This window comes from Aspergillus pseudotamarii (assembly GCF_009193445.1).
Source record: "Aspergillus pseudotamarii strain CBS 117625 unplaced genomic scaffold BDV38scaffold_5, whole genome shotgun sequence".
In the NCBI taxonomy this organism is placed as follows: Eukaryota; Fungi; Ascomycota; class Eurotiomycetes; order Eurotiales; family Aspergillaceae; genus Aspergillus; species Aspergillus pseudotamarii.
Genome location: NW_022475019.1, coordinates 467544 through 480061, shown reverse-complemented (window position 1 = coordinate 480061; position 12518 = coordinate 467544). Strand labels below are relative to the sequence as shown.

Sequence of the window (12518 nt, the reverse complement as noted above, 5' to 3'; positions counted from 1 at the left end):
ACTTTTCTTGTAAATTTCATACTTTTCTCTTTTCTTGACTCCCAAAAAAAAGCAGCGACAGGTCATCTCTTTCTCGTTTCAACAAGGAGTTTTAGGGGCAAAAGGATGCGATTGCGCCAATCGATGCATGTGCTGCGCACAATAACGAGTCAACGATACGTGAACAAACAACACAATAATAAGATACCTCAAAGCGTGTGTATGCTTATTTGCCTCTTTTATGTAAATGGTATAGCTGCTAAGGGGCTGTAAGACTCATAAGAAGATCAGTTGTTATTCCCACTTTTATCTAGCCAGCAGATTCAGTCTTCTCTATTCAATTGATTTCGACAATGTCCGAAAGAAAGCAGAGAAATAGGGAAAATAGTACAAGAGAAAGGTAACAGAAGTCCGGCATGAGATTCCAGAATCTTCACACCGTTCCATATCCGCACAGAAAAGGCCCGAAAGTAGTCCAGTCCTGACAGGACGATGTAAATAGAATAGAAATCACTCTAGGGAGATGGTAGAGATGTAACAAAGACCTGTGTACACGATCAAGTAAGCAGCTTCTCGAGGTCCGCAACCCGAGTCGCTCTATCATCGACCTTCTTCTTAGTGGTTTCACGGAAAGCGGCTAACATCAACTTCCGTTTTGTTTCCTGGATGGCCAGGACGCGGTCTTCAATGCTATCTTCCATCACCAGACGCCAGACGGTTGTTTCGCGCGTTTGGCCGAGGCGGTAGACTCGGTCGACGGCTTGGTCTTCTATTGCCGGGGCCCACCAGCTGTCGGCGAGGATGGCCTGGTTTGCTGCCACTAGGTTGAGACCGACACTGCAGACGCTCAAGCTTGCGAGAAGTACTTTGCAGTTGGGATCGTACGAAAATCGGTAGGTCGAGTTGTCGCGGGCTAACGAGCTCATTTTGCCGTCGATACGGGCGAAGCCGATGCCATAGCGGTTGAGGTGAGGCTCGAGGAGGTTCAGGAATGAGGTCCATTGGCTGAAGACCACTGTTTTTGTGTCAGGGGCTTGGCCTTGGGCTGTGAGAATTTTGATTAGAGCTTCGATTTTACTGCTTGGATTGTCGGGGTCTGCGACAACATTTTCAGTGCTTTCGCCCATTTCGACGGCAGGTTCAACGAGTGTGGATGTATCGCTAATCTCAGCACGACACATGGGACATTTGTGCTGTCGTTCGATTACTTGTTCGATACAACCTTTACAGAAAGCGTGGGCGCAGGCTGTGATGACCGGTTGCTCTAGAGTGTCTAGACAGATGGGGCATGTCTCTTGACTCTCGACTTGGATTCGCAACATGTCTTGAAGGGCTTTGATGTTCTCCGGCGTTAACGGGACGACCTTATTCTCCTCCAATAGCTGTGCAAGCTTTTCAACACGATCCTTGCAAAGCGCCCAGTGATTACAGACTTGTCGGAGGCGGAGGATCACTTCCAGAAGGTGTGAGTAGGTGGTACTGGACTTGTCTTTGGACTTGAAATCTAGAAGCATGCCTCTCGCTTCAGACCTGTTATGATTGTGAGCAAATGCCACAGACATCTCTGGGATCCGGTAATACATACTGGAACATATCATATTTCTCCTGTTCGTGAGCGTGGAACTTAATGCGAAGAACGCGGGAGGTGAGGGACGGCAGACGCAAGTTCACAAACTCCATATCCTTTCTACGGCGTAAGCAAATGGTACTCATAAGTGCCTGGAGAAGCAAACGAGCATTCGAATCCTCAGACATAAGAGGTCGGATCAACACGCTAGTGAATACCGTCATGTCCTCAAGGCCACCGGAAAGCCTTAAGAAGCGAACCTGAGAATAAAGATCCTTGAGGGAGTTGACTATTGGCGTGCCAGTCAAGGTCCAGCGAGAGTCTGCTCGCAAATTGCATGCTGCTAACGCGCCTTTGGACCGTGGGTTACGGATCGTATGTCCCTCATCAAGGACTATACGGCGCCAGTAGACGGAAAAAATTCCTGTTTTGGGGGGCATTTTTGCATTCGGGTTGTATTCCATTGCAAGGGCGCCATAGCTTGTCACTACCACGTCGTACTGGTCAAGATTGGCGGCTTCTTTCTTTCCTGTCCCATGGTAGACATGTACCCGTGGAGCGCTCTCGCTATGTGTGTGATCTTGTATTTGGTTTTTCCAGTTGCTCATAACTCCAACAGGAGCTACTATGAGTGTAGTTTTGGAGGAGCCTGGGGTCCTCGGTGCGGAGTTTGCCAGAATTAAGGAAATGATTTGGATAGTCTTTCCGAGCCCCATATCATCAGCCAGGATACCGCCACTTGCAAGAGGCGGCGCAATAGATGTGGAGAAGTTTGTCGCAATGTTAATAAATTTGTTGTCCTTTCTCTTCCAGAGTTGTACCACATCCTCAGATCCAGCAGCAGGGAATGTAGGATTTTCTTTCTGAAGCATCCAGGCCAGTCCTTGGCGTTGATAAGGGAGGAGTTCCGTCGAAAGTGCAGCAGGACGATCAGCCATAGGCATTTTTGCCAAGTCTGCTTCACTTAAACCAAAGTTCTCGGCCACTTGACCAATATCCCGAGGGTTGAAAGTGCTGCTCTGGCCAATGAGTTCCTCTAGGCTCTCTCCTCCTTCGATACTGCCATCACCAGTATGAAGGTTGGAAAACATGGAGTTATTTGCTGCCTCCCACTGTTGTCCTTTGCCTTTGGCTAGCGAACGAGCTCTTTTTTCGGCCTCTTTCCGGGCCTTTTCGCGCTCCTTCTGCTGCTTCCGCTCCTCGCGCTCTCTCTGCTTGAATTCACTTAAAGGCAGCTTGTCCTGTTCCATCTGACTTTTCAACTCTTGTCTCCTAGCCGGATCACTAGTGCCGAACAAGCTCAGAACAATCGGGCAATCCCAAGGCCCAATTTCCCCAGCCAACACGCCATCAACAATCAACGACCTCGTATCCTACAAATGCAAGCTTCAGAACCCAAAACACTACTAGCACCCATTTCACTGGGGACGTACCATATATTTCGCCAACTTGGCCGCCATATTCCTCGGGATATGCCCAATCTGAGCTCCCATAACATTCTCAACACGAATGGCATTAGAGTCATATTGATTCCCCGGCTCACGTCTCAAAATAACGTGTTCACCATAAGTAGCATGCCCGCGATAGTAGCGAACGCCCACAATCTTTGTATTTACATTCCCGTAAAGCATCGAGTTACCAGCCGCCGGATCATCGGCAGCCTGGCTCCCCGGAATTACATCCGCAGCTTGCGCGTCATCTTCTTCATCTCCTGTGGCCACCTGCGACAACTCGCTCAGGGGCATAAAGAGGGTATCCTCCCCAAGACGCTGTCCGTGACTGACGCGGGGTGTCTTGGCAGTCGAAGGCCGATTCTCATCATCGGTTTGGGTCAGATCTATCTGATCAACCTGTCTCTTTCCTCTCCGAACACCCATGGTGGTCTGGGAGATGGTAGGTACTCGAAGGATTGCAATTACTCATTAGGGGAAGTAGGATCGATTTCATTGTTCGTGGGTTGCGACAGGTCGAGTCACGGAGTACTGTTTGTGACCATTCCTCTTTTGGGCTAGTGAACGTCAAGGATCAAACGCGCTATGACGCGACCCCACGTGATCCCCTATGATATCAGATCGTGATGGATCGCCAAGTTGAAGTCAAGAAATACACAGGTTCTATCACTAAATTCTATAGAAATTATAAACTAAACACTATCTATAGGGTATTTTTGAGGGGGGGATGGTGACCAGAAAGGGGATGTTCAGAATCCATCAACGGATCACAATACAGGATACAGTCAGGGGTGATGAAAGATGGGAATGGGCGGAAGCTCTCTATTTGAATGACTCGCGGGTGTTGACTCGATCAATGTCATAAGGGTTAGCATCGTACACAGTTTGGGAATTTACCCCCTCAGACCGGCGTGATGCCTGTGATGCTATAGACTTTCTTCGGTCGTACTTGGAGGCAGACGGGAGATCATCCAGTTGCGAGCTCGCTGGAGTGGGCTCAGACAGATTGTCATCCACCTCTTTCAATCCCTCCATGGCATTATTCTCGGACTTCTTCTCCGCGTCTGTCTCTTCAGGAACATTGGTACTTTGTTCCATCAATTTCTTCATAAAAGCGTCAGACTGCGCTGCATATTTGCATCGCGTCCTAATCGCTGGGCCGTATTTATAAAAGAGAAAAGGAAACGGGATGCACGCGACTGCTAGAAATGCAGGAATACTGGAGGCCCAGTGCACACCTAGGTCATTGTACATGTATGTAGTGAAGAGAGGGAAAACAGCACCGAAGATGGAACGAAGCACAGAATTCGCAGCCAATACGGACGCAGCAAAGATTGTATAGGCATCAATCAGGTAATTCATCAAGCTGAGGAAGACCAGCACCATGCCAAATCCGAACGGTGCACCGGCTGCAATACTGGCCATGAATTGAATCGAGGGATAGTTCGTCCAGGCAAACCAGAAAAGACCAATTGGTATGACAATCGAGGCAATCAGGCAAGGAGGCAGGCGAGCCTCGGGAGGTGCAAACCCATTGTGTCGTGCCTGGGTATTGATATAGCGTTTATTATCCCAGAGTGTGTAGGCTACCGCAAGGAGCATTCCAACCATGATTCCCAAAAAAGCCAGGCCAGAAACACCCTGGTTCCATCCTCGCTGGCCTTGGTAGACAATGGGAAAGGCTGCAAACATCATATATAGGGTACCATAGATGATAGCCATATAGATCGACAGCAAGAGCACGATCGGTTCACGGAACAGTAGGATCCATGGTCGAGATAGGGCGATCTGAAAGGCTTCTTTGGGTGTTTTCTTTCCTTGGTCTACCTCAACCTTACTTTGGTAGACTTTCCCGGTGAGTTTAGAGAGCTTGGCTGCCCGCCGCTGCAGAAGGACAGGAGCGTAAGTCTCTGGCACACAGATTGCCCCAAGAATCCAGAGAGCACCTGAGAAGATGGCTAAGAATCCCATCACCCACTTCCAGCCTTTCTTCATGCCTAAGAACCCCCCAATGATTGGGCCAAGCACTGGACCTAAGAATGGGGCAGCTGCGAACACGCTCATTGCTATACCACGCTGGCTGGCTGGGAACATATCTGCAATCACGCCGCCAGCGTTGGTCAGCGGCGACGATCCAAAAGAACCTGCGAAGAAGCGGAAGATGATAAGTGACCAGATATTTTTTGACCCTGTACAAGCAGCGTTGAACACAGTCAACCCACAGTAGCTGCCAATAAAAAGATACTGTCGTCCATATAGCTCGCTCATGGGCGCCCAGAGCAACGGACCGATGGCGAATCCTACCACGAATAAGGACACTCCCAGTGTGGCTACTTCTGTACCGCAGTTGAATTGTTCCATAATTTGGTCCACACCGCCGGTATATGCAGAAGATACTAGCGATACCGCTAAGGTCGCCCAGGCCACCGTTACTGTGTAGAACCATTTTCGGCTATCTTGGAAATTCATAGGATTTCGTGGATCATTGGGAAGCCAGGTGACGAGATAAGGGTCATCTTCAGTGCCGGAGCCCGCATAAGAGTGGTCAATGACTTCCTGAGTAAGTATTCCTTGGTCGATGATAAGGCGCCAATGTGGAATGCGAGTAGGCTGGATGGGCTCGCCTGTGTCTGCCATGCTTATTGAATATAGGTCAATGGCCGAAGCACTAATGTGTAGGGGTGTTATACTAGTTCTGCTGCCGTCTCTTTCTCTTTCTTATCTTATTTTCTTTTGAGAACACAGAAAAGTGGGTAAATAAATCGAGACGATAGAATTAAAAGCAGAAGAACAAAAGTTTCTTGTAGATCAACCGATCCAGCACCACATAATTTTTTTAGGACAGTTGAGAACCGGGCAGTAGGGAATCAAGCAAGAGGAGACCTGGTTCAGAAAAGGGCCAAATGCTGAAAAATCGAGAGCAAAGCTATGATCAAGCCCAACATGCATAAGGTCAGGTATTAAGTATACTGATAACTGGGGGGGAACTAAACAATGACAACGAGTCAACGACACCATCGGGCTTAACGGCAATAGTGACGGTACCATCGTGATAAGTCAGCATGAAATCGGCACAATCATTCGCAGCAACCAGCTTCGAGATGTCGGTGTTAAGAACGTTATGCAGCAGGATTCAGTATAGCATAAAGTTTGGTGATAAATCGGGTATTGAATCTGATGATCAATCAGTCATCAATCCAATCAGAACCGACGCCCGCGAAGAAACCACCACACCATGGTAGACGAAGGATCTAAGGCGGAGATTGCCGACAAAACTAATTCCGGAGGTCAACTCTTGAGAAATGCATTAAATCTTCAGCATAAAGAAGATGGATCATCCTGTATTGCGATGAATCTTCTCTCCAGGCGGGAGGCATCTCCACTGTGTTGAAAGCTGACACTAATCAATTCGGAGACTAACCAGGGAACTAACACGAGAGAGGGGAAATTGGGAAATGAGGGGAAGTTCCTTGTTGATTACGAGAGACCAAAGAAACTCTTATGCGCACGTGGTATGGAACATCATGGGATCAGGCCTGGAATTACTCAAAACGGAGATCCCTAACTTACGATGACTCCTAGTAAGGTGCACTTAGTGCTGATGTGATGCAACCATGTTTTAATGTTTTCACCCGCGTCTTATACAGTTCCTTATCCCATGCATAAACTACGAACGATGATCCAGGCTGGATTCTGGAACTTATCAAAACCATACTATACAACAACAAGAACAACAACAAACGAAAAGTCAATGCTTTACCGTGACTTTTTTGATCCTGTTGAACAAGCTTTCAACAAGCACTGATCTCCATTGGATTGAAAGGTACTAATCCTCCAGATCCTCGGTCCGCGTGAGGCTCATTGATTGCCACCGCTTGATTGGCCTCAGTATGATGGCTACTACTACTAGTAGTACGTAGCAATCCACTAAACTAATGCAGTCTAAATCAGAATGGTTCTTATATCCATCTATAAGTAGAAGTTTTGATCTGAACGGGATACAGGAAACAATCTTGTTCCGCTCAAGACGAGGATAGCCGGCGGGGGACGATTTGCGACCATTGATTGATCTCACCCGGAAATATATATATATGCCAAAGAAGGTAGAACACGTCCTTTGGTCGCATTGCTGGAAATGGCGGTAGAACCGAAACCATCATGCCGTTGGCCAAGGTTCTTAAAAGCAAACTACTCGATCCGGGTTTTTATTTCTTTATGTGGAATTCTATATATGGAGCAGAGCTTGCGGGATGACTGGAAAATCGTCGTGGCGCGGTGATTAGACAGAAGGCAAATCCACACCGATATCCCTTGCAAGGGCTGTGATGATAAGCTCGCGGTTTCTGACTTTATTCTAACTGAACTACTACATACTCTCAACTCATTCATTTAGGTCTATACTAGCTACAGTAATACTATACATAAATTTCTTTCGTTGGGTTGTTGCATTCCGCAGAGGTTACATTTCTCTTTTTCTGGGGACTCACTTTGCCTAGAATTGCAACGGATCATCCTATGGCCGATTCTCCAATTTCCTACCTCAACATCGTTCGCGACAATGGCGATCAACTGAACACGCACATTCACCATGGGGAGCTAAAACCCATATTCTTATGGCATCTGACCCTTTTTATAATCCTTCCAGTATCAGCACTTGTCATTCCTCGTCGGCAAAATACTCGCTATGTTCGCCCCCTCGTTCTCGGTCTCATCTTCAGCCTGGCCCTCGAAGCTATCCAACATCGACGGGCCCTTCTTGGTGCGAATGGATACATGACAGGATTGGTGGTCGCATGGTGGTTCATATGGTCTGCGACATTGCTAGTTTTTCACAATGTGGAGAGGGAATTCTTGCGCGTTGAGCGAAAGGCTAGAACGACTGTGGATGCGACGTCGAATCAGAACGGATATGCCCGCACGAACGGTGGATTAAAGGACGCAAAACCAAAGGAACAGCAATATACGGAATCCCTTATATGGCAGCCGTATCCCCGATCCCTCTCGAAGAGGTTGAATTGGTCATTGGGCCTTCTATTCAATATGCGGGGCCCCGAATGGAATTGGCGCATATCGAGCATGGGCCCTTTGCCTCCCTCTATGGAATCTCAACTTAAGTCTGGACCACTATCACGATATCCCCGAGGCGCAAGTAAGATAACTGCGTCATATCCAGGAGCTGAGACCCGCATCCGTACTGTAGCCTTCGACTGTCTCAAGTACTATCTCCTCCTGGATGTGATAAAGGTCCTCATGATGCACGACTTATACTTCTGGGGGGTCACATCGCCATCGCCTCCCCCTCCATTCCCATTAAACCAATTCCTCCCACCTGGAGCGGAATATATATACCGCGTCCTGATGACGGCATTGGGTGTATACGCCGCCGTAAGCTTTGTGGCCTTATTTAACCCACTGATTTTCCTTGGACTGTCCCGGTTATTCCCCAACGCCTCCCGCAGCATAACTGCAGCGCCACTCGATGCCCCATGGCTCTATTCAGACATGTTTGGTCCGTTCCTCGTTCCCGTGCTGGACCATGGTCTTGCTGGCGCTTGGGGTGTATGGTGGCACCAGCTTTTCCGATTCGGATTCACATCCACGGCCCACTGGATTCTATCGCTCCTTCCCCACAGATTAGCCACAAACTCGCGCTTCAGGCGCCTCGTCATGATATTTGTCGCGTTCGCGCTTAGCGGTTTCATCCATGCCTGCGGGAGTTACACCCAGTGGTCCGACACTAAGCCTCTCTCCGGGACATTTCTGTTTTTCATTCTTCAATTTGTTGGCGTTACGATACAAGAATCTGTCTCTCATGTCGTAGTTCCGGCCTTGTTAAATAAATACACAGGTAAGTTAGGGAAGAATCGATTGCCTCGTTGGCTCCGACGGTCTGCGAATGCAGGCTTTGCTTTTGGGTGGCTGTGGTTGACCGCGGGTTTGATCATGGATGATTTCGCCAAGGGTGGCTTGTGGTTGACGGAACCTTTGCCAGTGAGTCCCCTGCGTGGACTGGGATTTGGTTACGGGGTGGAAGGAGAGGGGTGGTGGTGTTGGAAAACTCCGTGGTTTCGGTACTGGGACGGAGGGAGTTATTGGGAGAGGGGAATAAGAGTTATGTGAGTGCTTCCTACCTAGACCGTTGTCCACTTTTGTCTTTTGGTGTATCTGGGTGTATGCTTCTCTTGAATGGGATGCTTCGTTGGCTGGTAAATTATATAGAGGGTTTAGAGGAAAGAGTATAGAGAGAACCTAGTTCATAGGAGATATATACGAAATACGGTCATGATATTTTGTGGTCCAGCGTTCGTAGTATACACATTAGCCCTCCATGGTCTCATCCTCGTCCTCATCTTCGTCGTCCGTGTCCGGATCAATGTTCAATGCTGGCAGGTCATCATCGCTGTCGTCCTCTCTAGCATCTGTCGAGGTGGTCTGTGCGACGGCTGAGCCTGATAGGGGACCACCGACGGTCGTTGTAGATGGTGCATTCACACTAGCAACCCGAGGAGGTGGAGCTGATGTAACGGTGGCTGAGGACGAAGGAACCGAGACAGCAGCGGTGCCAGTAAACGTCGTGGGTGATGCTCTGTCCAACGATGGCTGACTTGCAACAGCAGAGACATCGCCTTCGACACGGGGTCGTTTACTCTGTACATTAGAGTCTACTTTCCCAGTCGAGCCGAGAGCGGGAGGCTGCAGCTTGCTGTCCTCCGCGAGACTCCGTTTGGTTAAGGCAGGGACAGTCTTATGGGAAACATCCGTGTCCATCATATCGTGGTGTAGGATAGGGGTGGATGACGGCTGGAGAAATCCAGTGCTTTCAGGGGCTGCCCCAGAAACAGGCGCAGGCACGTCTTCTTCTTCTTCTTCGTCCTCCTCCATATCAGTATATCCGCCAACACCGGGAGCATTCATCAAAACGGGCATCCTAGGTCTAATGAGTCCCTCCACCTCCATCTCCGCGGGGAAACTCCGGGCTAAGAATGGCATGATACTTGCGCTTACTCCACGACCCTTTACAGCAGGTACTGGATTAAGAACGCTGGCAAGCATAGTGTGCTTATCAGATGTTAAGATAATCGTCCGATCAATTTCAGCTCGGAGCGAAGGAGACAAGTATTCGGTCGGGGCGTGTGTAAGCACTCCAGCTAGTAGCTCCGATGCGGCTCTTGTAAGGCTAGAGAAGGAGGATATATTAGACTGGCGGCCTTGCTTCAACATGGGGTTGAGGAAGGAGTCAGCGTTTGCTGTAGCATGATTGGACTTGGCTTTGCCTTTCGCGTCAGACGATGCTCTCGCCGAGGCGCTCTGATCGTGCGCGGGAGGTAAAAGATCATGGCATGAAGTTCGGATCAGATCAGCAAGAGAAGCGAGACTTTGCTTTGTCAACGATGGGCCCATGCGGGTGAGCAGGGTTTGAACGAGGTCATACGCGGAAACGCGAATTTCTCGACTGAATTTTTCCGCACGGTAGACCCAGAGAGTCTGCTCTAAAATCGTCTGTATCACCGGGATGGCACCAGTCTCGAGAATTTTTACAAGGGTTTGAAGGAGCTCCATGCAGCCGACGTGAATACGAGGAAGTTCAGCGAACAGGTGCTCCCTTTCCGTACGGCTAATCTGTGGGTTGGCCTGGACATCCCGTCCATCGGAGGGAATAACCACGGCAGTCAGTCGCGATGTAAGATCCAATATGGGGCCTATTGGAATGGCGACCATAGAAGCAGTCGCGGTGGTAAGGCAGGTAGAGAGCATTTGAAGGAGTACGACAAGTCTGTTCACACCCGAGTCAAGTCCCTGCCAACCGGCGAGCCCCAGAGTATCTAGGCCGCCATCACTAACTTCCATGCTATAATCCTGCGGTCTCGAGGCTTGTCGAAGAGCTGGGTCCACGGATTCCCACTGTTCCACTACCGCCCGGAATACGTAATCCGCAGCCCCATGAATAGAAGCTATTGTCATCTGGCACGCATTCTTCCATTCCTCCCCGGATGTATTCTTCGGAGCGCAATGGTGCAAAGAGATAAACAGTCGTTCGGCAGAGTCTAATGCAGTCTGAGGGAATGTAGGCGACGTCGAACCTATTATTGCTTGAAGGATGCTGTGGATCTGCGCCGAGAATGGACGGAAAATGGTTGGATGCCGTGCGATCAGTTCTCCGAGTGCATTGAGGACGGTTTCCAGGAATGGACTGTGAGGCTTCAGCTTCCTGATCGGTTCCGACGAAGGTTTGACCGAGATAAGATTCAAAGCCGAGGTAATGAAGCTTGGTAAAGATGGGGTTGTTATCTCGCGCACGAGGGTGGGATACTGATAGGTAAGGTGGAAGATGCGTGTCAAAGTGATGATAGACAGTTTCTTGGTGGAATTAGGGTCGGGTTTCTATTTGGCGATAGTATCAGCATCGTATTTGGAAGTGAATTAATCAAATTCCAGTTGCGATCCATAAATCAAGAACGTACCGCAAGGATCGCAATGAGACCGCGAACAAGTGGTTCGCATCCCCGTAGGATTTCCCATTGACCGGCCTCTACGACAGCTTTTACAAGCACGACCGCAGTCCATCGACCTTCCGGAGATTTATCCTGTAGCAAGCTCGCCAAGCGAGTCAGAAGTTTGTGGACTTGAACGGCATTGTCCGACTCAGATTTGGACTTTTGATTCTGCGGCGCAGAAAGTAGCTCCCCGCAATTGCTCAACGAAGTCGCAAGACATGATGCAATGGGAGGCAATTGTTTGACGGGTATGTTGGTCAGACGATGATTGACAGCATGTAAAGACATCGACATGGAAGCCATCTTGGCAAAGCGTCCGTGTCCTTGTCAAATAATTGCTGTACACTCGGTGATCTTTGGAGAACTTTTTTTTTTTTTTTTTTTCTTGGGAGAAGCGGAAAAGCTTTGACCACATGAAGCCTCGGAGGTACCGTACGGACCGTACCATACGCTACAGACTGTGTTATCGGTAAGGTAAAAGTGGTACTAAGCGTTACCCACCGACCAATAATTACACATGCGTAACCCCCCAAGCGGGTCTCAATGGTGGTTCCTAGTTGTTCCTCTCCCCTGGACAATGATGATCACCAGAGTTAAGTCCTCGGGAGTTGCACCTTGAGGAGAAGTACACTTTTGTTCTTCCTAGGTAACAGTTCTTGTGCCGGAGCCTCGGGGTGGGCATTAGTTATGGGTACTGTTTCAACTGCCCTCCCCCAGATTCTGCTATTCTCCTAACTTTTAAACATTCCACCCTTAATCATGGCTGTAAGTACTTGTCCTTAAACTTCTGCCACATCAGGCTACGTGTTACCCTCCTTCACTTTGCAAAAGAGTTATTCAATTCCTTCAATTCTGTTGACACATGCTTCGATTAGGCTCGAGATTCTGATAAGGGGCGTCGCTATATTGCTGCCTTGGACAACGCCCGTTGTCAGAATAAGTGGGATGAGATTCCCGAACTCATTCGCAAAGTGACCAAGCATGCACCTCAAAAGACTTGTAATATTCTCTCTTACTCTATCGGGT

General features: G+C 48.9%; 4 protein-coding genes across 4 annotated transcripts; 1 reads left to right on the top strand and 3 right to left on the bottom strand.

Moving 5' to 3' along the window:
- Positions 1-172: 172 nt before the first annotated feature.
- Positions 173-3621, bottom strand: BDV38DRAFT_151938 (SNF2 family N-terminal domain-containing protein). The gene is made up of 3 exons (XM_032051650.1): positions 2980-3621; positions 1565-2919; positions 173-1509 (listed from the first exon to the last, which is right to left on the bottom strand). Exons 1-3 carry the CDS (start codon positions 3421-3423, stop codon positions 537-539), a joined length of 2772 nt encoding a protein of 923 aa, XP_031918289.1. The 5' UTR covers positions 3424-3621; the 3' UTR covers positions 173-536.
- Positions 3622-6151, bottom strand: BDV38DRAFT_151863 (MFS transporter). Its single transcript, XM_032051648.1, has 3 exons — positions 6043-6151; positions 5688-5984; positions 3622-5635 (listed from the first exon to the last, which is right to left on the bottom strand). The coding sequence occupies exon 3, from the start codon at positions 5632-5634 to the stop codon at positions 3820-3822; it is 1815 nt and encodes a 604-aa protein (XP_031918288.1). The 5' UTR covers position 5635; positions 5688-5984; positions 6043-6151; the 3' UTR covers positions 3622-3819.
- Positions 6152-7157: 1006 nt separating this feature from the next.
- On the top strand, positions 7158-9216 carry BDV38DRAFT_151896 (wax synthase family protein). Its single transcript, XM_032051649.1, has one exon. The coding sequence runs from the start codon at positions 7513-7515 to the stop codon at positions 9115-9117; it is 1605 nt and encodes a 534-aa protein (XP_031918287.1). The 5' UTR covers positions 7158-7512; the 3' UTR covers positions 9118-9216.
- Positions 9217-11820, bottom strand: BDV38DRAFT_151860 (RIX1/PELP1 family protein). The gene is made up of 2 exons (XM_032051647.1): positions 11460-11820; positions 9217-11379 (listed from the first exon to the last, which is right to left on the bottom strand). Exons 1-2 carry the CDS (start codon positions 11793-11795, stop codon positions 9316-9318), a joined length of 2400 nt encoding a protein of 799 aa, XP_031918286.1. The 5' UTR covers positions 11796-11820; the 3' UTR covers positions 9217-9315.
- Between the last annotated feature and the right edge of the window lie 698 nt (positions 11821-12518).

Coding starts and splice junctions, on each gene's coding strand:
- BDV38DRAFT_151938 (XM_032051650.1), bottom strand. CDS start 3,423: ATGGGTGTTCGGAGAGGAAAGAGACAGGTTGATCAGATAGATCTGACC. Junction 2,920..2,979: donor CCAAGTTGGCGAAATATATG/GTACGTCCCCAG, acceptor TTGCATTTGTAG/GATACGAGGTCGTTGATTGT. Junction 1,510..1,564: donor GAGAAATATGATATGTTCCA/GTATGTATTACC, acceptor CAATCATAACAG/GTCTGAAGCGAGAGGCATGC.
- BDV38DRAFT_151863 (XM_032051648.1), bottom strand. CDS start 5,634: ATGGCAGACACAGGCGAGCCCATCCAGCCTACTCGCATTCCACATTGG.
- BDV38DRAFT_151896 (XM_032051649.1), top strand. CDS start 7,513: ATGGCCGATTCTCCAATTTCCTACCTCAACATCGTTCGCGACAATGGC.
- BDV38DRAFT_151860 (XM_032051647.1), bottom strand. CDS start 11,795: ATGGCTTCCATGTCGATGTCTTTACATGCTGTCAATCATCGTCTGACC. Junction 11,380..11,459: donor GTCTCATTGCGATCCTTGCG/GTACGTTCTTGA, acceptor ATCGCCAAATAG/AAACCCGACCCTAATTCCAC.